This window comes from Salvelinus alpinus, chromosome 6, assembly GCF_045679555.1.
Source record: "Salvelinus alpinus chromosome 6, SLU_Salpinus.1, whole genome shotgun sequence".
NCBI lineage: Eukaryota > Metazoa > Chordata > Actinopteri > Salmoniformes > Salmonidae > Salvelinus > Salvelinus alpinus.
In genome coordinates this window covers 69,911,865-69,932,616 of record NC_092091.1, presented here as the reverse complement: position 1 = coordinate 69,932,616, position 20,752 = coordinate 69,911,865, and the positions used below count along the sequence as shown (strand labels likewise).

Below are 20,752 nucleotides of genomic sequence, written 5' to 3'. Positions count from 1 at the left end.
GTGCCTTGGTCCTCCTTTCTTCTTGATGACCAATTTACCCCTTTTACCAAAGAGCACCTTCTATCTACCAAAATGTTACTATTGTGTACCTTAGTAGCGCTTCCCTTCCTCCTCTTTCTACAATGGTATTATTGACTCATTCCTATATCAGAGCAATAGTATGAATCTAATAAAACACACCACATCAGAACTGTGTGAAAGGTCATGGAACGGGCTAAAAAGTCACGTGACCACTGCCACACAACGACCTTCCTACTTTCCATGGTGTCTGAGTGTCAGTCTGCCTGTACGTTCAGCCACAGCCAGCTCCTTCATTCTGGTGCGGTCCTCTCCGCCTTGCAAACCATGGCTTTCTTCACTCACCAAGTCATCAGAGGTCTCTCCTCTTCTGCAGTCCGAAATGCAGCGATCAAACACGTTACGATCATCGGGGGTGGTCAGATGGGTGCAGGTATCGCACAGGTAACGTTAGTTAACGTTAACTGTTAATGACAGAAGTTTGTTTGCTAACAGTAGCGTGCTAGCTAGCTTGCTACAGAGGCTGGCTAGATATCTTGTAAGCTAACCAGCTGTGCAGCTAACGCTGCAAGACTAACTAACAAGCCAGTTAAATATAGCAATGAAGTGCACGAACTTACCGAATACTGTTGGTTAGTTAACCGCTAGCTTGCTAATAGCTAGCTTGTTAGACACCCACTTGAGAAGCCAACCAAGGTAATTCCCCTGATGCAGGGGATGAGTTCTGCAGGCTAATCAGTAACACAACTCTGTATTATAAGCAATGGTTGTTCATCTCTGGGTAAGAAGTACAGTATGCCTCACAAGCTGTCTCAGGTTGATCAGTGCAAAACACAGATGGTGAAGATAGCTGCATGAGGTGGCCTTTGACCTATATCTACTTTAGCTAGCTAGTTATATACGGGGTTTTGTTACCTAGTTATATTACTAAAGTTACTTTTTGACAGTCAAACCTGGTGAACACCTGTCCCACCCACTCACGACTCGCACTCCCCCTTTCTAATAGGTTGCTGCTACAACGGGCCATTCGGTGGTGCTAGTTGACACAAATGAGGAAATCCTGAAGAAATCCGCCAAGGGAATAGAAGGCAGTCTGAAGAGGGTGGTCAAGAAGAAGTTTGCTGACAAGCCAGATGTTGGTCACTAATATGTTAATGTTGCTGTTTCCAATGAGGAAATGTTGGCAGAACTTCATTTTATTAACACCATTGAGTCAAACAGGGGTTTGACAGTCATCATGTATGTTACAGGCAGGAGCAGAGTTTATTGCCAAGGTGATGGCCAACGTGTCGATATCGACAGACGCAGCGTCTGTGGTGGGGAGTACAGACTTGGTGCTGGAGGCCATTGTGGAGAACCTCAAGATCAAACAGGGCCTCTTTGGTGCTCTGGACAAAGTGGCACCAGCGTAAGTATGACCGACTAGGGCTTGAACCTGTGTCTCCTACACACCACAAGACTGTCTTATCCCACTGAGCTGAATCCTAGGCATTAGCTTGTGGGTCCAACCCATGTCTTTGGTCTGAAGGTTACTCGCCAAGCGAGTGTGAATCCAAACCACATAAGCACTGTCCTGTCTCCGCTGCCTGCGACTTTGTCAATAACCATAGGAGTTAGCTATCGATGATCAGTGTTGAAATGAACATCAAGCCAGAGCAAGTGCTGTTTGATTAGAAAACATTTTTGGTTGCCATTTTGAATGTGTAGCCTAAATATCAAAATTCCTTTATCTGCATTTGAGCTTTTTTTCTAATCTTACTATAAAGCTATGCTGGTATCCTTGAAATGTGCTTAAAATAGACTATTTTAAAACTATTCTAATTAATATGAAATATTTCAAAAGGAAAGGCATTGTGTGTCCCACATAATTGATGTTACTAATTGGGATGTACCTCATGGGGGGTGCTTGCTGCTTGTTGCCTGATGTTTTTGCTTCCTCTATTTTAAGACACACCATTTTCGCCAGCAACACATCCTCTCTGCCCATCACCGACATAGCCAGCTCCACCAGCAGGCTGGACAGATTTGGAGGGCTGCACTTCTTCAACCCCGTCCCCATGATGAAGCTGGTAGAGGTAAGGATCAATAGTGCGGCGTACATTTTAGGACATCTCTCCCTATGATAAGTCTCTATATAGTCTCCCGCAAAGCAGTTATTTTTTTATGTCATGATGGCGATGTTTAAATTAGAAACATATGTAAGTTGCTTTAAAAATGACACGTTGATAAGGAGAGCAAGCCCCAAGTTTCAATTGAAAGATGTTAAGATGTTTACGTGTCCTCTTCAGGTGATTGGAACATCAGCCACAAGCCAGGAGACCTTCGATTCCCTCCTCACTTTCAGCAAAGCACTGGGAAAGACGCCAGTGTCCTGCAAAGTAAGACCCTCGCTTATTTTAACAAATATAAAGTATTTCGCTAGTATTGTACACCTATAAAGATAATGCAGTGACATACCATATTACACCATACATTATCTTCATCATATCTAGTTCAGATACATTATAAACGGTTCACTAACATCAGTACGTTATGTTCATCATCAGGACACTCCTGGGTTCATTGTGAACCGCCTGCTGGTGCCCTACATGATGGAAGCCATCAGGCTACATGAGAGAGGTACACCACCCCTGCAAGACTGAAAGATAGTCAAATGTTTTGCCTGTATATGAATGAAAATAGCATCGGAGCCAAGAGGGATGTGACAAAAGGTTGTGTATCAACATCTATGGTTAACAAAACATAGTTGTCTGTATACGAAACCGTTGTCACCCTTCATTCAAAGTCAATGGCTGCGTGTGTGTGTGTGCTATTTTCGTCAGGCCACGGGTCAAAGGAGGACATTGATATTGCCATGAAGCTGGGCGCTGGGTATCCCATGGGGCCCTTTGAGCTGCTGGACTACGTAGGACTGGACACGGCTAAGTTCATCATGGACGGTGAGGGTTGGGCTGCTTCACAAGTGTGTTCCTATTACAGAGTGATTTCAGTACCAGTTAAGAGGTCTATATTAGCAGCTAGGAACAGGCCCAATAGGATTAGCTGCATGTCATATGGCACAGGGGAGGAGCACTGTTTTGGTTATAGAATGGTGAGATGGACGAGAGGTGCCGGTGGTCTTTTGAAAACGGTGATGAATATTTGAAGAAGCAAAAACATGAAATGAAGTAGGTGCAGGCAGTGTAAAACCAATGCAGAAGCAGTTAGTTAAAATGAACCGTTTGTGTTGATGACTTGATTCCAGGCTGGGTTGAGAAGGATCCTGACAACCCGCTGATGCAGCCCAGTGAGATGCTCAACAAGCTGGTGGCCGAGGGCAAGTTCGGCAAGAAGACCGGAGAGGGCTTCTACAAGTACAAGTAACCCCGCCCCAGCATCAACACTAGCTGGAGCCTGTTCATTAAGGCACATCGTGACAAAACGGAAAATGAAAATAAGCGCTTCCGATTGGACAAGATCATGTAGTCCCTCCCAGTACTGATAAGGGCATGAATGATAATAGAAAAATCCGTCTGGCTAATTTTGACAACGGTAGAACAGAGATGCAGCCGGTATGACCCTCAGTGCCTTCCTGATGAATGGTAGACCGGTGTTATCAATTCAAATCTGTCTTTTGACTGTATATTCTGAATGTCATCTTTATGTGTGGTTTGTAAGTAACTGAGTTTGTGGCATTAAACTGACTTTTCCAAATGCTTCCCATTGGTTGTTCTGAGATTTCTATTCATCCAGTTCTTTTCTAGGGATGGATTTGTCTCTGGACCTTTGAGCCAACACGCCCTGCCATTAATGCTACCCAGTGATACAGTGCATTCGGAAAGTATTCAGACCCCTTTACTTTTTCCACATTTTGTTACGTTACAGCCTTATTCTAAAATGTATTAGATTGTTTGTTTTTTGTCCTCATCAATCTACACACAATAACCACAAAGCAAACACAGGTTTTTATAAATTTTTGCAAATGTATTAAATAAACGGAAATATCACATTTAAATAAATATTCAGACCCTTTACTCAGTACTTTAAGCACCTTTGGCAGCGATTACAGCCGATGTATTCTTTGGCATCATGCTACAAGCTTGGCACACCTGTATTTGGGGAGTTTCACCCATTCTTCTCTGCAGATCCTCTCAAGCTCTGTCAGGTTGGATGGGGAGCATCGCTGCACAGCTATTTTCAGGTCTCTCCAGAGATGTTAGATCGGGTTCAAGTCCGGGTTTTGCTGGGCCAAACAAGGACATTCAGGGACTTGTCCTGAAGCCACTCCTGTGTTGTCTTGGCTGTGTGCTTAGGGTCATTGTCCTGTTGGAAGGTAAACCATGGCTACAGTCTGAGGTCCTGAGCACTCTGGAGCAGGTTTTCATCAAGGATCTCTCTGTTTCTCATGGCCTGAGAGTCCTTTAGGTGCCTTTTAGCAAACTCCAAGCGGGCTGTCATGTCATCTCCTGTCATGCCTTTTCCTAAGGAGTGGCTTCCGTCTGGCCACTCTACCATAAATGCCTGATTGGGGGAGTGCTGCAGAGATGGTTGTCCTTCCTCCACAGAGGAACTCTAAAGCTCTGTCAGAGTGACCATCGGGTTCTTGGTGACCTCCCTGACCAGGGCACTTCTACCCTGATTGCTCAGTTTGGCCAGGCAGCCAGCTCTTGGAAGAGTCTTGGTGGTTCCAAACTTCTTCCATTTAAGAGTGATGGAGGCCACTGTGTTCTTGGGGACCTTTAATGCTGCAGAAATGTTTTGGTAACCTTCCCCAGATCTGTGCCTCGACACAATCCTGTCTCGGAGCTCTACGGACAAATCCTTCAACGTTTTGGCTTGGTTTTTGCTCTGACATGCAGTCAACTGTGGGACCTTATATAGACAGGTGTGTGCCTTTCCAAATCATGTCCAATCAATTGAATTTACCACAGGTGGACTCCAATCAAGTTGTCCAAACATCTCAAGGATTATCAATGGAAACAGGATGCACCTGAGCTCAATTTCGATTATCATAGCAAAGGGTCTGAATACTTATGTAAATAAGGTGTTTTAAAAAATATATATCAAAAATGTATAACCTGTTTTCGCTTTATCATGGGGTATTGTGTGTAGATTGATTAGGGATATTTTTTTTAATCCATTTTAGAATAAGGCTGTAATGTAACAATGTGGAAAAAGGGAAGGGGTCTGAATACTTTCCGAATGCACTGTATGTCAACAACCCCTGCGTGTTCATCCCCACTGTTCATTTCCAATATTGTTTCAAGAGTTCCTTTTGAGTTCCTTTGACTACTCAATTTGAAAATCAAAAATATTACCCTCTTTATATCCCGGCATTAAATTGATCATCTTGGATACATGAGACATCACATCTCACCTTTTTCCATGGATTTAACAGTTTAAGAGCAGCTTCAATACTCAAGATGTAGATTTTCCCTTTTGTCAGCATAGCCGTAAGACTGTATGAAAGTAACCTCAGTCTCGGCATGCTGCTGGAGTTTTAATTGGTCGGTTTTAGAGCCTTTTGAAGTTTCCCCTCGAGATTTGACTGATTTATAGTCAATAATTCTGCTTGGTAGTTCTATTTAAGACCACTAAGTGGCAGTGTTGTCAAATGCAGAATTTCTGGATATGAATCATATGATGGGCCTACTAATGATCACAAGCTACAAGATTATTGGGCTGGTTTCCTGGACATAGATTTAGGCCTAAACTAAAAACAATGCTCAATGAAGAATCCCCATTTAAATAGGTTTTTAGACTAGACTAAGACTAGGCTTAATCTCTGTCCCGGAAACCAGCCCTGTAAGTAAGGTATACCTTCTATCGCATAAATCTGGTCGGGAGATCAAATGAGCCAATGCCTTTTTATTTTTCTTTAAAAAAACAAAACATGTTGAAAGTGTTAAAATGTGACCACTTGGGAAGCAAAGTGCTTATACCAAGATGACAGTGATTCAAAATACGACAATGAATTAAAAAAAATGCGTCAAGTAATACTAAAAATAGAGCATAAAATCAATAAAATGTTACAGAAATGCATGAAATAAACAACATGGGCAAAAAGACCACAGTTACCAGATAGAGAAGAGAAAAGTCCATCGCAATCAAGCTTGGTGTCAATTCAGGAAGTACACTGAAATTCCAACTCCAACTTCTCTTCAATGCTTTCCAATGAGGAAAATGTCGAATTGCAATTGGAATTTGGTTAACTTTCTGAATTGACTGGAATTGACCCCAACCCTGATCGCAATAAAATGAACACTGCCAAGTGCTGGGGTAAATATATATCTGCTTCATTTGTCAGTTTAGAACAATAAAATATAGGCCTCTGAGCAACCACTTGCCTTTGTCCTAACGTTGCCTGCAAAAATACCAAGAAAAGTGACATATCCTGACAGTTTCTTTAAAAAGTACACATACTGAGCTTTATTTTACATCTGAGCAAGACTCGAGTCAAGGTCACTATTTGTTACAAATAGTATCAAAAGAAGCCTTAATTTTCATTTTTCTGCAAGACGCTTTAACAAGAAAACAAATGGCTTTCCTGTGTTCAAAGCTTATTTTCATATATACCAGTATATATATTCTAAAAAAAGAACAAAACAAAAAATTCACTGATAATATACACCGAGAAATTTAAACCAAGTTCAAAATACAAAAAAGCATTCAATTAATTCCAACTCAAAGGTAAAAGCTATAATCATAAAACGTTGATATTTTTTGCACCAACTGGTCGTTAATAAAAACAAAATGGAGGATAGGAGCCTTGAGAGGATGTTTCCTTGACAACATGTGATTGACATCCCTCCATCTTCCTTGTGATAGTGCAGTCAGTCTAAAGAGGTCAGGTCGCAACCCAAACACGTGGTCTGAAATCCAGTGAGAGAGGTGAAAGGGGAGTGTTGAGGGTCGAACATAGTGGGCTGTACAAAGGAAAGGAACGGAGGTGGCAAATAACTTAGGAATAACTTAGAAACAGGTGTTGGGGAGGTGTTAATTGTGTTTGACAAAGTGAAATCGCTGAACTGTTTTCAGTGCAGTGCCTTGGATTGAGATAGAGCTGCTTGTAAGGAGAAAAAAAGGCGTGAGGGGGCTGGGGAGTGAGGGGGCTGGGGAGTGAGGGGGCTGGTGAGTGAGGGGGCTGGGGAGTGAGGGGGGTGGGGAGTGAGGGGGCTGGTGAGTGAGGGGGCTGGGGAGTTGCATGCGGTCGGATGATGGTCTTTAGTAGTGATTGTCTTGTTCAGTTCAGCGTTTCTACAGCAGATAGGAGAGTCACTGCAGGAGAGGAGTATAAAGTGAAGTTCGGGGGGGATATTCCTCTGAGAACGGGAGTTGAGGCTTAGGGGTCGGAGATAAGGTGGAGGAGGGTTCATGGAATCTAGCAGGCCTCCATCTCTAACAGAGGGGCCATAGCTGCTGCCTTCGCTTTGCACGACGTGGAGAACGCGTTCCGTTTTCCTCCTGAAGTAGAGAGAAACATTGTCAGTTCAATGGGCAACAACAGAGGGCCTAAACGTGTCCATAGTCATTGCTGTTACAGGTCATTTGCGAGTGCTGGCTGTCTTTCATACTGGTCATAAACAGAGAGATGCAATGCACTTTTAACCCGTTCAGTCTGAGGGAAAACCCCTCACTAACTAAAAAGGAGCTCAAACACATGAAACCACAACAACACATTGCTGTCAACGTCGTCTGAAATCAGACAGTCTCACACATCCCACATACAGTGAACGATTGCTGCATCCTCACAATGCTACACACACACACACACACACACACACACACACACACACACACACACACACACACACACACACACACACACACACACACACACACACACACACACACACACACACACACACACACACACACACACACACTACAGAGGACCTGGGCGAGTGAAGGAGCTCTACAGTTCTGCCGTCTTCAGAGAGCAGTAATGGCGTTGCCGACTGAACATTAGGTCGTAGGTTAGTGACAGGATGTGGGTTGGCATTAGCTTTGATCTCGCGCTGACATCAGGTCACTGTGACCCAAGCTGGCTCCATCTGCTCTGCCCCCTCTCTTACTGACACCCTGATGTCATCTACCTACTGCTACCGCTCTCTCTCTCTGAACGCAACCAGCCATCTAGTTAGGATACAGCCTCTTGTTGACATTTATGCTGCCACCGCTGTGTGTGGGCTGTGGGGAGGTAGAGAGAGTCTCCTCAAGCTGGGAAGGCACTTTACAGGGCCTTCTAAAGAGCCCTGCCGGCAACCATCCACCCATCCATGCAAGGGAAATTGTTTGTCAAACCACAAAAGTGGTTTTGCTCAAAATACTGGTCTGTGGCGAACGTAGCTAAAAGAGTTAGCTGCAGTTATTGACGGACGGGCGGTGTTGGTTATTTTCCAGCATCAAATAGAATCAGTGATCAAAGAGAGGAGGGGGAAGAGATTCAGAGGTAGATGTCTGACCAGGTAGGGAGTGAAAGATGTGAGGAGAGAAAAGAGAGAGAAGGTGTATTAGTGGAAGGACCGCTCCCTTGTGGTGAGGTCAGAGAAGAAGTGTGTTTTTGTGGGTTGAGAAGTCAGCTGACCCTGCAACTCCACCCTGGCACCACACACACACACACACACACACACACACACACACACACACACACACACACACACACACACACACACACACACACACACACACACACACACACACACACACACACACACACACACTCTCCCCTCCCTCCAGATTGCTATACCACATGTGGATGAAAGGGAGTGGGACGGAGGCCGCCTTTCCCAGGGATGGCTGACCCTGAGCCTCCCGGGCGAAGGAGAGGAGGTACTGTAGTGAGGGCCGCAGAGAGAGACAGAGCCTCTGTCGCTGTTTATTTACCTCCACTGCCCCCTTTTTATCCCAGGATCTGAGAGCCCAGCCCTCAGCCCCCTTCCCGTCCTGGGGAGCTTTTTCCTTCCCTCCCGGCCACAAGATGAAAAGCCCTGGCTTAGTCCTTCCTGTCTTGGGAAAAAGCCTGGGGGGCTGGGGGGTGGAGGGGGCGATGGAGGGGTGTGGTGGTGGTGGGTCAGGAGGGGGCATCAGGCCAGGGCTTCACAGTAGACCCACCCGACACCAACACACAAACGCCGGGATTCAGGAGCAACTTGACCCCTTCCCTGCCCCCTCTCCCTCTGCCCACCTCCCCTCCCCTCAGTTAGCACTCAGGAATGCCGGCTGGACTTCTTTGCAGGAAATGAAACGCTCCTCTGTTCCAGTGGAGGCCGGGTCCTGGCTCTGGCTCTCGCTCTCCTTGGCCCAGGGAGGGGATGGGAGGTGGGGGGAGCGATTGAGACCAACGGGGCCCAGCCTCTGGGTCTTTGAAGCGTGGGAGGTTAAGATAACTGCCACGGCCCCGCGTCTCTCAATCGCCGCCTCCACCTTCCCGGGGCAAATCAAAGAGCCCGCAGCTGGGCCCGTCCCGCCTGCCTTCCCCTTCTCCTTTCCCCCCTCCCTCCCCCCTCCTTCCCTTTGCTGCAGCGGCGCTCTGGGATTTCTTTTGGTTCCATGAAAAAGGAAAACACCGCCGACAAATTACTGAAAATAAGCCAAATGGAGCGAGGTGCCTCCAACACAGGCAGGAGTGTAGACTTTACCATGGCAGAGGGAGAGAGGGAGGAGAAGGAGGAGGAGGAAAAAGAGAAAGAGAAAGAAAGAGTTCTGGGAGAGAGAGGAGGAGGAAATGCCAAATCAGCTGACTGTTTGTTGCCATGTCTGTCTCGACCACAAAGTCAGCAACCTAGACAGACAATGTTCTGATTTTATGAAATATAGGTTCAGAGATCAACTCCAAATCACAGAAACCCAGGAATTTGTACATCTCGACTGAAATTTACTCCAAGATGGCATTAAAATCTGGAAATAAACCTGATTCTTGTAATTTTCTCTGCCAAGTTTTCTAAATGGTCAGAATCAGGTTTTAACACAGCATTGGCTGGATGGAAAGGTAAATGGTGGCTATTCAAATCCAACCAGTGATTGAGACAACGCATTAAGTTCAGGAAACAAAGTCAGACGACCAGAAAAAAACGGAGATGGCTAAACTTTGCACTGACTGTGCTCCGTCTTGCTGAGATAATCACCTTGCTGTGAAGAGTTTAAACTATGCTTTTGTTTAGCGACTCCCTCTCGGATCAGGAAGTCTCACTTTCTCTATTAAATTGTGACACTGCCACAACCGGCAACCATCAGCTTGAGAAGGAAGAGGTAAAACCGAAGAAGAGAACTGATGTTATTAACAACTGGCTTCCTCCTGTCAGCACTTTCTCTGTCCGGGAGACAGAACATTAAAAGGAAAACCTAGAATAGCTCTGTCTGTAATTTCTAACCTCCAACCAAAAGTCAGGGTGGTTTGGTGGGAGAAACGTTGTTCTTGTCTGGGCTGGGAACACCGACAATGGTATTGTTGATAACGGTGGGATGTTTCGGGGGGGTTCAGTTAAAACAGAACGAGGGAGAGGGGGATGAGAAGAAAAGAGAAAGGGAAGTGGATAAAGGAGGTTTCTGTCTATACGAGGCTAGAGGAAGGGAGAGGGGAGGGTTTTTGATTGTGGGGAGAGGAACGGTAGGGGGTAAGGCTCCCGCCCACCGAGCCACCAAAAGCCCAAACCTCAGGCATGTGCTGGTGAGACTGAGGTAGAGTTGGGGGTCTGGGGGTAGGAGCCCTGTCTCCTTACCCCTCTACCCACATCTGATGCGCCGTCGCTGGGGGCCCGAGCTGCTGAAGTCTGGCCAAGCGCGGCGTAGTGTGGTGTGCCCCCGCAGTACTGCACAGCTACAAAGCTGGAGCTGGGGGCTGGAGGCCAGGGCGGCACTATCAAAGGGCTCGTACAATGACTGCTCCCTCTGCTGCGGCGCACTTCAAAGGAGCCCCACCGCCACTCAGACTCACCATCGGATGGGAGGGAGGGAGGGAAAAGAGGGGAGAACGGGGAGGAAAGACGGGACAGAGAGAGAAAGAGAGTAGGAGGAAAGAGAGGGAGAGAAACCCCCCTACAATAGGAGCCACATTTTGTTCAGCAGAAGTAGAAACTCAGCCACATCTCAAAACAGAGTTTCGTGTTTATAAAGAATTAAATAGAGAAAGAAAAAAACATCTTCCTGCGACCCCTCTCCCCTTCCCATCTCTCCCCTCTGTTACCTGCAGGCCTTTTATGATCCAGAGATAACGAATCAGAAGGGGGGACGTTTTACAAGGCAGCACACCCCCACCACCCCCTCAATCTGCAGAGTCTCAAGGAGCCACCGGGGAGAGACAGAGAAGGGGGGAGGGAAGGAGAAGGAGAGGAAGTAGAGAAGACATGACAAAACCCAGCAGGGAGGGAGAGGCTCTACCCTCATACGGTCACTCCCTGCAGCTGGCCAGACCTCGGCACAATAGGCCAGTGACTCAACCAAAACAAACCCACAGACCCAGTCTAAACAGAAAGCCCCACTTTAGGTGATTCGCTGTGTCCTAAATGGCACCCATCCCAAATGGCACCCTATTCCCTTTATAGTGCACTACTTTTGGCCAGGACCCATAGGGCTCTGGTCAAAAGTAGTGCACTATAAAGGGAATAGGGTGCTATTGGGGATGCAGAGCTCAGTCGCACACATGTAAACTAGAGGTCCCCAAGTGCCCCTAAGAAGTATCAAAGAGAGCCCTTTTCTCTGAAGGAGGAGAGGCAAGAGATTAAGTCCAGGGTTTGACTAAAACCTGCGCGATAGACTCGGGCGGGCACACCTGCATAGTTTAGACATTCCACTACAGCTGCTACACCCCTGGCAGGCCACAAGTGCTGAGGTTGTCTTTTTCTCCTTCACAGGGCTCTGCTGTGTGTGTGTGTGTGTGTGTGTGTGTGTGTGTGTGTGTGTGTGTGTGTGTGTGTGTGTGTGTGTGTGTGTGTGTGTGTGTGTGTGTGTGTGCGTGCGTGCGTGCGTGCGTGCGTGCGTGCGTGCGTGCGTGCGTGTGAGCGAGCGCGAGAGGGGACATTTCCGTTTCTACTTCCTAACCCACAGTAACATTAGCCGGTGGCTGTCGCCCTGATTTATGCCAAGACCACTCTTTTTTTTCCTTCTTTGTGAAGTCTAGTTTTAAAGAGGAGGCAGGAGATCCCTCTCCTCTACTCTGCTGAGCTGAGACGCTCAGAGCAAGACCCTGAGTGTTTCACAGCCCCCCGAAACCATTCCAATTATCCCAGGTCACTAATAACGCTGTGGTGGTGGGGTGTGTGTGTGTCCTCCACTGTGGCCTTAAGGCAACCAGCACCAAATCAAACCAGCTCTGGAACTGAAGGTAAGACTCTGAACCCTGCCTGACTGCAGCCGGAGAGTGTGGCTGGCTGTTTGAGAGAGAGGGGGTGAAAGTGAGGAGAGAGAGGGGGAGAAAGGGAGGAGAGAGAGGGGGAGAAAGTGAGGAGAGAGAGGGGGAGAAAGGGAGGAGAGAGAGGGATGAGGGGCAGAGAGAGAGTGGAATGACAGTTGGGAGAAGGAGAACTCTCGAGCACAAGAGGAATTTAATTTTTTGCCCTCTCCCTCCTACCCCCTTGCTCCCCCCCACACCCTCCCACCCCCACCCCTTGCTCATCAAAGCCTGACAGCTGACTTCTGCCTCCACACATCACAGGCAAACACACGGGGGCTAGAGAGAGAGAGAGAGAGAGAGAGACCACTACAGTCAACGCTCTGTACCACACTAGTTCACCAGCTACCGACACAAACACACCATCTTTGGCCTTCAAACCATTTTTAGTTAGGGCAGTTGAAAAAAAGAGATTCAAACAGCCAAGATGAATCCCCCCCAAAAAAACTAAATGCAAAACGTAGAGCTACAGATTTACTGACTCGCACGAAAAAACTGGGGAAATTCAAGTTTGCTCTCACAGAGCTATCCGGTTACCGGGTGGAAACAAAAGAGCACGTTCATAAGAGTTGGACTGAGATGACTCCGTCAGTTACAACACTGGGGAGTTTTTGTGAACCTTTCTGACTCATGGCCCACGCTGTTCATCAGATTGAAAAGGCCACCTTAGTTAGTAGTCGTCTCCCTTTGTGACAAATGCGCAGTGGCTGAAAAGTAGATAGCCTTAAGGACATGTGTGTTTCCCGACCAGATACACATCCACCTGCGAGTCAGACAGGCTGAGTCAGACAATGAGACTAACAGGGAGAGAGAGAGAATGAGTCAAGAGCGACAGAGTGACAAGTTATGAGTGTCAGAACGAAAGAGTGTCAGAGAGAGAGGAAGAGAGAGAGAAAGTGTCAGAGTGAGGAAGAGAAAGAGAAAGAAAGTGTCAAAGAGAGAGGAAGAGAGAGAGAAAATGTCAGAGTGAGGAAGAGAGAAAGAAAGAAAGTGTCAGAGAGAGAGGAAGAGAGAGGGAGGAAATACACATTTCACAATGTCAAACTAATAGCTGGATTCCCAGAGAGCTGTTTAACTGCGAGGTAAGATAACCAGCTGTTTGCTGGGTCTGGTGTCTGACCCACTGGGGATAACAAACAATTCACTCCAAGAAATGAAACACTGTTGAACTGCTGCACTCATTGGTGTGGCCTTTTCAGCCAGACATTTAAATCTGTACAGCAGAAGAGAAGACAAGGAGGTTGTATTGATCCTGACCCTCCTTTAAAAGGGTATTCTGATTAATCATGCCCTGCAAATTAATGTGCAAACAATATCAACAAAAATAAACAAGAACATCCGCCGTGTCCTTTCAGAGTGAATAGATAGACACACTCCATTACAAAACCATTGCAATCGAGGCGAGGGCGGATATAAAAAGAAATAGACAAGTAAGTTCATTTAAAGACGTTCGCTGCCTGAAGTCTGCCGTGCCAAACGCTAACCTCAATCCAGGCTCTTTGGGATCTACATAAATTGAGGAGTCGTGGCAGTCCTCTCTGGTATTATGCATATGAGTTTAAGGTTGTCACAATGAATCAGCCGTGGTGTCCATCCTGCCTCGGAGAGACACAGCTAATTATTGGATCACGGATAAAGTCTCTCCGCCTTTGAAAAGAGGCAGAGGCGAAGTGCGGCCGGCGAATAAGAGAAAAACGGTCCAATTTAGGTACAGAGGGGGGAGCCACCGGTCAAGAATCAAACAAGCGGAAAACCTTTGTCTGGTTCAGGGTTTCATTTCGTTGTAAGATTTGCCCTACAGAGAGAGAGAGAAATAGAGAGAGAAATAGAGAGAGAAAAAGAGAAAGAGAGAGAAAGAGATAAAGAGAGATGAGAAAGCGAGAAAGAGAGAGATAAAAGAGAGTGAGAGAGAAAGAGAGAGAAAGCGAGAAAGAGAGAGATAAAAGAGAGTGAGAGAAAGAGAGAGAGATAAAAGAGATAACGAGAGAGAAAGAGATAAAGAGAGAGATAAGAGAGTGAGAGAGGGAGATAAAAGAGAGTGAGAGAGAAAGCGAGAAAGACAGAGATAAAAGAGAGTGAGAGAAAGAGAGAGAGATAAAAGAGATAACGAGAGAGAAAGAGATAAAGAGAGAGATAAGAGAGTGAGAGAGGGAGATAAAAGAGAGTGAGAGAGAAAGCGAGAAAGAGAGAGATAAAAGAGAGTGAGAGAAAGAGATAAAGAGATAAAGAGAGAGAGAGAGAAAGCGAGAAAGAGATAAAAGAGAGAGAGAGAGAGAGGATGCCATAAAAATGCAGACAGCAGGATGTTATAAGATTAACCTCAGAGAGAGAGAGAGAGAGAGAGAGAGAGAGAGATCATCTACAGAGAGATGAACCTGGAGAAGAGTCCCCTAAGCAAGCTGGTCCTAGGGCTCTGTTCACAAACACAAACACACCCCACAGAGCCCCAGGACAACAGCACAATTAGACCCAACCAAATCATGAGAAAACAAAAAGATAATTACTTGACACATTGGAAAGAATTAACAAAAAAAACAGAGCAAACTAGAATGCTATTTGGCCCTAAACAGAGAGTACACAGTGGCAGAATACCTGACCACTGTGACTGACCCAAACTTAAGGAAAGCTTTGACTATGTACAGACTCAGTGAGCATAGCCTTGCTATTGAGAAAGGCCGCCGTAGGCAGACATGGCTCTCAAGAGAAGACAGGCTATGTGCACACTGCCCACAAAATGAGGTGGAAACTGAGCTGCACTTCCTAACCTCCTGCCCAATGTATGACCATATTAGAGAGACATATTTCCCTCAGATTACACAGATCCACAAAGAATTCGAAAACAAATCCAATTTTGATAAACTCCCATATCTACTGGGTGAAATTCCACAGTGTGCCATCACAGCAGCAAGATTTGTGACCTGTTGCCACAAGAAAAGGGCAACCAGTGAAGAACAAACACCACTGTAAATACAACCCATATTTATGTTTATTTATTTTAACTTGTGTGCTTTAACCATTTGTACATTGTTACAACACTGCATATATATAATATGACATTTGTAATGTCTTTATTGTTTTGAAACTTCTGTATGTGTAATGTTTACTGTTCATTTTTATTGTTTATTTGACTTTTGTATATTACCTACCTCACTTGCTTTGGCAATGTTAACACATGTTTCCCATGCCAATAAAGCCCCTTGAATTGAATTGAATTGAATTGAGAGAGAGAGAGAGAGAAATCTAAAGGTAGAAAGGAGGGCATGCATTTATTTCACCCCGTTTAAAGCCTGGTGACACTTTGGTCCAAAAGATCTACATGTTTGTGTCTGTTACTAGCGCTGGTCACAACTTACCCAATGACAAACTGACGCTTTTCACAAAGAGCAACCCCAACCAAATAAACCCCACAACATTTGACTGTTTACGTAGTGCTTTATGTGTTATAGTGCTCGTACAGCACAGCAGCACCCTCCACACTTCACACCAAACCGACAACAAATCTCTATCAAACAATGTGATTTGACAGTATTCTCGTGGAGCGTGGTGTTTCATAGCTTTCCTGAGCCCAGATGTAGTCTGGAAGGTCTAGTCTCCATTCAGGGTCGGGTAGAACAGAAAACATGCAAACCATCTGGGCCTAGGCTGCATGCCTCCCAAATGGAGGGAGGTGCACTATTCCATATAGTGCACTAGGTCCATAGGGGTATGGTAGTGCACTATGTAGGGAATAGGGTTCCATTTGGGACGGAACCTCCCACTCCTCCAGGAATATCTGCTGCTATGAAGAGGCCAGACTAGAAAAAGGTCTGTTCTGTAACATCTTTCGATCATGCAGAGCACTTTGTCCATTTTCGTGTTGGAGTTACGTCTAATAAGGACATCAGTTTGGATTTAAGACAGGACTCATCAACAACAGTTTCTCAGCCATGCACTGCAACGTTCACACAGAGGAGTCAGATGGTCATCTCACTAGCCAGACAAAAGACTGTCAATGGAGTGGCCAGGTCAATATACACCCAGAACACAATCACACCCAGAACACAATCACACACAGAACACAATCACACACACACCCAGAACACAATCACACACACACACCCAGAACACAATCACAATCACACACACACACACACACACACACACACACACACACACACACACACACACACACACACACACACACACACACACACACACACACACACACACACACACACACACACACACACACACACACACACACCTCACTCCTTGAGACTTAACACCATTGACACCACAGGAGGTTGGTGGCACCTTAATTGGGGAGGATGGCCTGGTGGTAATGGCTGGAGCAGAATAAGCAGAATGGTATCAAACACGTGGCTTGATGCCATTCCATTCGCTCCATTCCAGACCTTATTATGAGCCGTCCTCCCCTCAGCAGCCTCCACTGAGTGACACAATGACCATGGTGAGTGTAGGGTGGACCCTGTAGGATTAGTCTGTAAACAGTATACAAGGCTTGACACATACTACCAGACCAGACGGGCATGACTGGAGGGGGGGGTCTTACCATTTCTGCTCAGATGTACGCCGTTTTCATTCTCTGGCCTGTACCTGCAGAAAATGTCATCGTTTAACATGTTTGTCTTTACATAAGGCATGTCCAGGTGAGGAAAAGAAAGCCAATTGGGTTAATGGAACGTCTCACCACAAACTAAAGCAGAAATTCAATCAATCTAATGTTTTTATAAAGCCCTTTTTACATCAGCAGATGTGCTATACAGACACCCAGCCTAAAACCCCAAACAGCAAGCAATGCAGATGTAGAAGCCACTTGATAATAGGTATGGAAATGGTAATATAGCACGCGGTCTACATTATAGCTGGACCGATAGTGATTAGATTTTGAAATATATATTTTTCCCCCAATAGGTTCCTACACAACAGTGCAGTGTTTACATAGAGCTTTAAACTAAGAGCACAGTGGCAGAGACATACAGCAGGTAAACCAATAGAGTGCAAAGCCCAGAGAGCAGTTAAAAAGCCAACCAGCATTTACAGACTAATCCCAAAGTAGGTGGAGTGGAGCGGGGGGTGAGAGAGGGGGGGATGGATGGATGGAGAAAGGAGAGAGGGAGGGAGTACAAAGGAGAGGTGCAGGTTGAGTGACACTGGTACCTGCATGGTGGTTCTGAAAGCCCACTCTAGTGAGGGCGGAGGGGTCGAATGGAGTTCTATGGGGGTCTGGAGAGGGAGGAGGAGGAGAGGGGTGGTTATGGGTGGATGGGGCTGAAACATTTCATGCATAATCCAGGTGAAACTACCCACATGGTCAAAGTGGGGCCTCTTGATTGGTTATTTCTAGGGAAATGCAGCTATAGCTTCCCCAATACTGTGTGACAAGCATGGCACAACACCTGGCTATGATTATCTCAGCATTACAGGGGCCTGTTTCACGATGACAAGACCTTTTATTGCTTGTGGTGCATGTAAGTGTTAAAATGACTTAGGCTAGTGTGAGAGACGAACACAAAAGAGACTGCATGGAGAGTTTGTAAAGGACAAGCTGAACACTCATCACCTCATAGAACAACAATCGAGAGGGAAAAATGGAGAGGGGGAAAAGACAGGGAGAGAAAGAGAGGGAGGAAAAGAGAGGGAGAGAGGGGGATTAACAGAGGGAGAGAAAGAGAGGGAGAGAAAGAGAGGAAAAGAGAGGGAGAGAAAGAGAGGAAAAGAGGGAGAAAAAGAGAGGGAGAGAAATAGAGGCAAATAGAGGGAGAGAAAGAGAGGAAAATAGAGGGAGAGAAAGAGAGGGAGAGAGGAAAAGAGGGAGGAAAAGGGAGGGCGCGAGAGGGAGGAAAAGAGAGGGCGAGAGAGAGGGAGAGTGAGAGAGAGGGATGAAAAGAGAGCGAAAGATGGAGAAAGAGAGACAGTGGTAGGAAAAGAGAGGGAGAGAAAGAGAGGGAGAGAAAGAGAGGGAGGAAAAAAGAGAGAAAGAGGGAGAGAAAGGGAGGGCAAGAGAGGGAGAGACAGAGGGAGAGAGAGAGGATGAGACAGAGGGAGGAAAAGAGAGAGAAAGGCAGGGAGATAAATGGTTGAGGGAGAGGGAGGAAAAGAGAGAGGGAGAGAAAGAGAGGGAAGAAAAGAGAGGGAGAGAAAGAGAGAGGAAGAAAGATAGGAAGAGAAAGAGAGGGAGAAAGAGCAAAATTGGGGAAAAGAGAGAGAGAGAGAAAGGGAAAAAGAGAGGAAGAGAGGGAGGAAAAGGGGGAGAGGTTGGTTACCTGCAGCCGGTTCCTGGATCTTCTCCCTCTTCCGCTTCTTCTTCTTTCCCTAGAAAATATAGAGGTGAACGCTTAAAGTGTGGCTCCAGCACTCACCCTCACTCCACCACGCTTAGTCCTGCTGCCGTTTGCCCTGTTCACTCATCCCCCGCCGGGCAGCCAACCAGCACCCCTCGCTCTCTGCGCCTGCAGCCAATCACCACGCTGGGATTGGTCAGAGGGGCTGACCATCTCTACTCCCTGCCTATGAGAGCTGGCTGTCTCCATCCTCTCCACACCTGACTTCAGAATAGTGTGCTCTCTAACAAACATAGACATGTTTGGTAGGATCCATTCCAGAATGTTAGGTTTTGAACCCCACCCTTGCCTACCAATCGTAACAAGTAGAAAACGCGTCTGTCCTCTCCTCGCCTGTATCAGTGTGTGCTCTCTAACAACCTATAATGAACAAAACGTCCATCACCATTCTTATATAAAGACTTAAAGTGCAGCAGCAGCAGCGTATATAGTCTTTTTCAGTCTCCTAACACCAAACATCAATATGTAATTAAAACATAAACATGTGGCTATATATTACTTGGGAGAGCTGGTCCTCGACTGATTACCATGGAGCGCATCAGTCAACCCCCTCCAGCGAGCGCTGATCACTGAGCTCCACTGTGAGTAAGTGTGTGTGGATTTATAGCTTATACCCAAATCCCCCAGGGAGGGGGACTATAGGTGGAGATAGCAGCAGAACAGTCATTCTAGTCAAATATGAGCAGCACTTTGGTTTCCTGCTGCAAAGTCTACTAATCCACTTATTTATGATGAGCTAATCTGGGTTCCTCTCACACCGCTGTGGCAGACAGAGAGAGGAGAGAGGGAGGGAGGGGGGGCAGGTGATGTGTACAGTAGTCTATGACAGTGAGGATGTGTGTGTGTGTGTGTGTGTGTGTGTGTGTGTGTGTGTGTGTGTGTGTGTGTGTGTGTGTGTGTGTGTGTGTGTGTGTGTGTGTGTGTGTGTGTGTGTGTGTGTGTGTGTGTGTGTGTGTGGTACAGTACTATGAAGGGCTTAGTTTATGTCGGAGGGGTGCTTGGTGTTAAGTGTCTATGAGACTCATAAGCTGTGTTCGAATACCCATAAAAACATACAGCATACTACATACTTAATGAGTATATACTACGTACTATATACTACTAGTTCATTTTAGTATACTGTAAACGAGCGGTGTGCTTTCAGTTGAGCGTACTAGCGCTTCGCCTGTCTACCGGAAGTTGACGCTGTTGCTATGTAACCTCTTGCTAGCTTGTTAGCATAACAAATGACTAGCTAGACATCTTACGATGTGTGTTCGTAAATTCAATCTGGAGTGCCAGAGAGCGCTCTGGGCGTTCGTAAACTCAGAGCTTTGTCAGATTGTCCGTTCGTTAATTCACGTTCGTTTCGCACTCGGAGTGTTCAGATCGCACACTGGACGCTCTGGCTGAAGAGTAGGGTTGATCAGAGCATTCTGACCTCACAACGGCAGTCAAGCAACCAAGCTAACTGGCTAACCTGCTAGCTACTTCCAGACAAAAATGAGAGAACAGCTCACTCTGACCATTTTACTCACCCTAGCAGAGCTGTTTAGGCTGTTTTCATGTTATCCAGAGAATTGGTGACTAAGTGTACTGCTGACAACAATTGAATTATGTTTTTTTGCCGACGACGTTTACTGACACCGGCCATATTCAACGGGTGTTGAGCGGTCAAAAATTCATCATTTATTCTACACTCTGGCACACTCAGACGAGAGTGCTCTGAAATCGGAATAGATAGCCAGTCCATTGAGAACGCACACCGACTATACCACTTAGCTAAGCTAAGAATGCTGTGAATAAGTTGGGTAGTACCCAATAAGTTGGGTAGTTGATTAGATAGCATATAGTTAATATACTGGCATGTTCAACAATGTATTAGTAGCCAACTAACGTTAGGTAGCTAACTAACATACCGGTACATACTGCTGTAATGATATGCTATGCGGTTCGTAAGGACAGTGTAGCTAACAAATTGTCAGCCAACATAACGTGCAACATAACTTATTTGAAAAGTCATTACTTTATTACATTGCTCAAC

General features: G+C 46.0%; 2 protein-coding genes across 15 annotated transcripts in view; one reads left to right on the top strand and one right to left on the bottom strand.

Moving 5' to 3' along the window:
- The first annotated feature begins 204 nt into the window (after positions 1-204).
- Positions 205-3,715, top strand: hadh (hydroxyacyl-CoA dehydrogenase). The gene is made up of 8 exons (XM_071407688.1): positions 205-462; positions 1,025-1,153; positions 1,269-1,426; positions 1,967-2,093; positions 2,307-2,396; positions 2,565-2,637; positions 2,841-2,957; positions 3,263-3,715. The coding sequence occupies exons 1-8, from the start codon at positions 205-207 to the stop codon at positions 3,379-3,381; spliced, it is 1,071 nt and encodes a 356-aa protein (XP_071263789.1). The 3' UTR covers positions 3,382-3,715.
- A 2,135-nt stretch (positions 3,716-5,850) lies between these two features.
- Positions 5,851-20,752, bottom strand: part of lef1 (lymphoid enhancer-binding factor 1) — a 61,829-nt gene continuing 46,927 nt past the window's right edge. For 4 of the 14 annotated variants that reach the window (XM_071407680.1, XM_071407679.1, XM_071407674.1 and 1 more), the window contains exons 9-12: positions 18,652-18,700; positions 17,546-17,611; positions 16,938-16,981; positions 5,851-7,461 (exon numbers count right to left, since the gene is read on the bottom strand). In XM_071407680.1, the coding sequence (XP_071263781.1) occupies positions 16,947-16,981; positions 17,546-17,611; positions 18,652-18,700 (150 nt within the window). In that variant the 3' untranslated portion in view covers positions 5,851-7,461; positions 16,938-16,946. The remainder of the gene's footprint in view (positions 7,462-16,937; positions 16,982-17,545; positions 17,612-18,651; positions 18,701-20,752) is intronic. The other 10 variants (XM_071407686.1, XM_071407682.1, XM_071407681.1 and 7 more) reach the window with 8 other exon arrangements.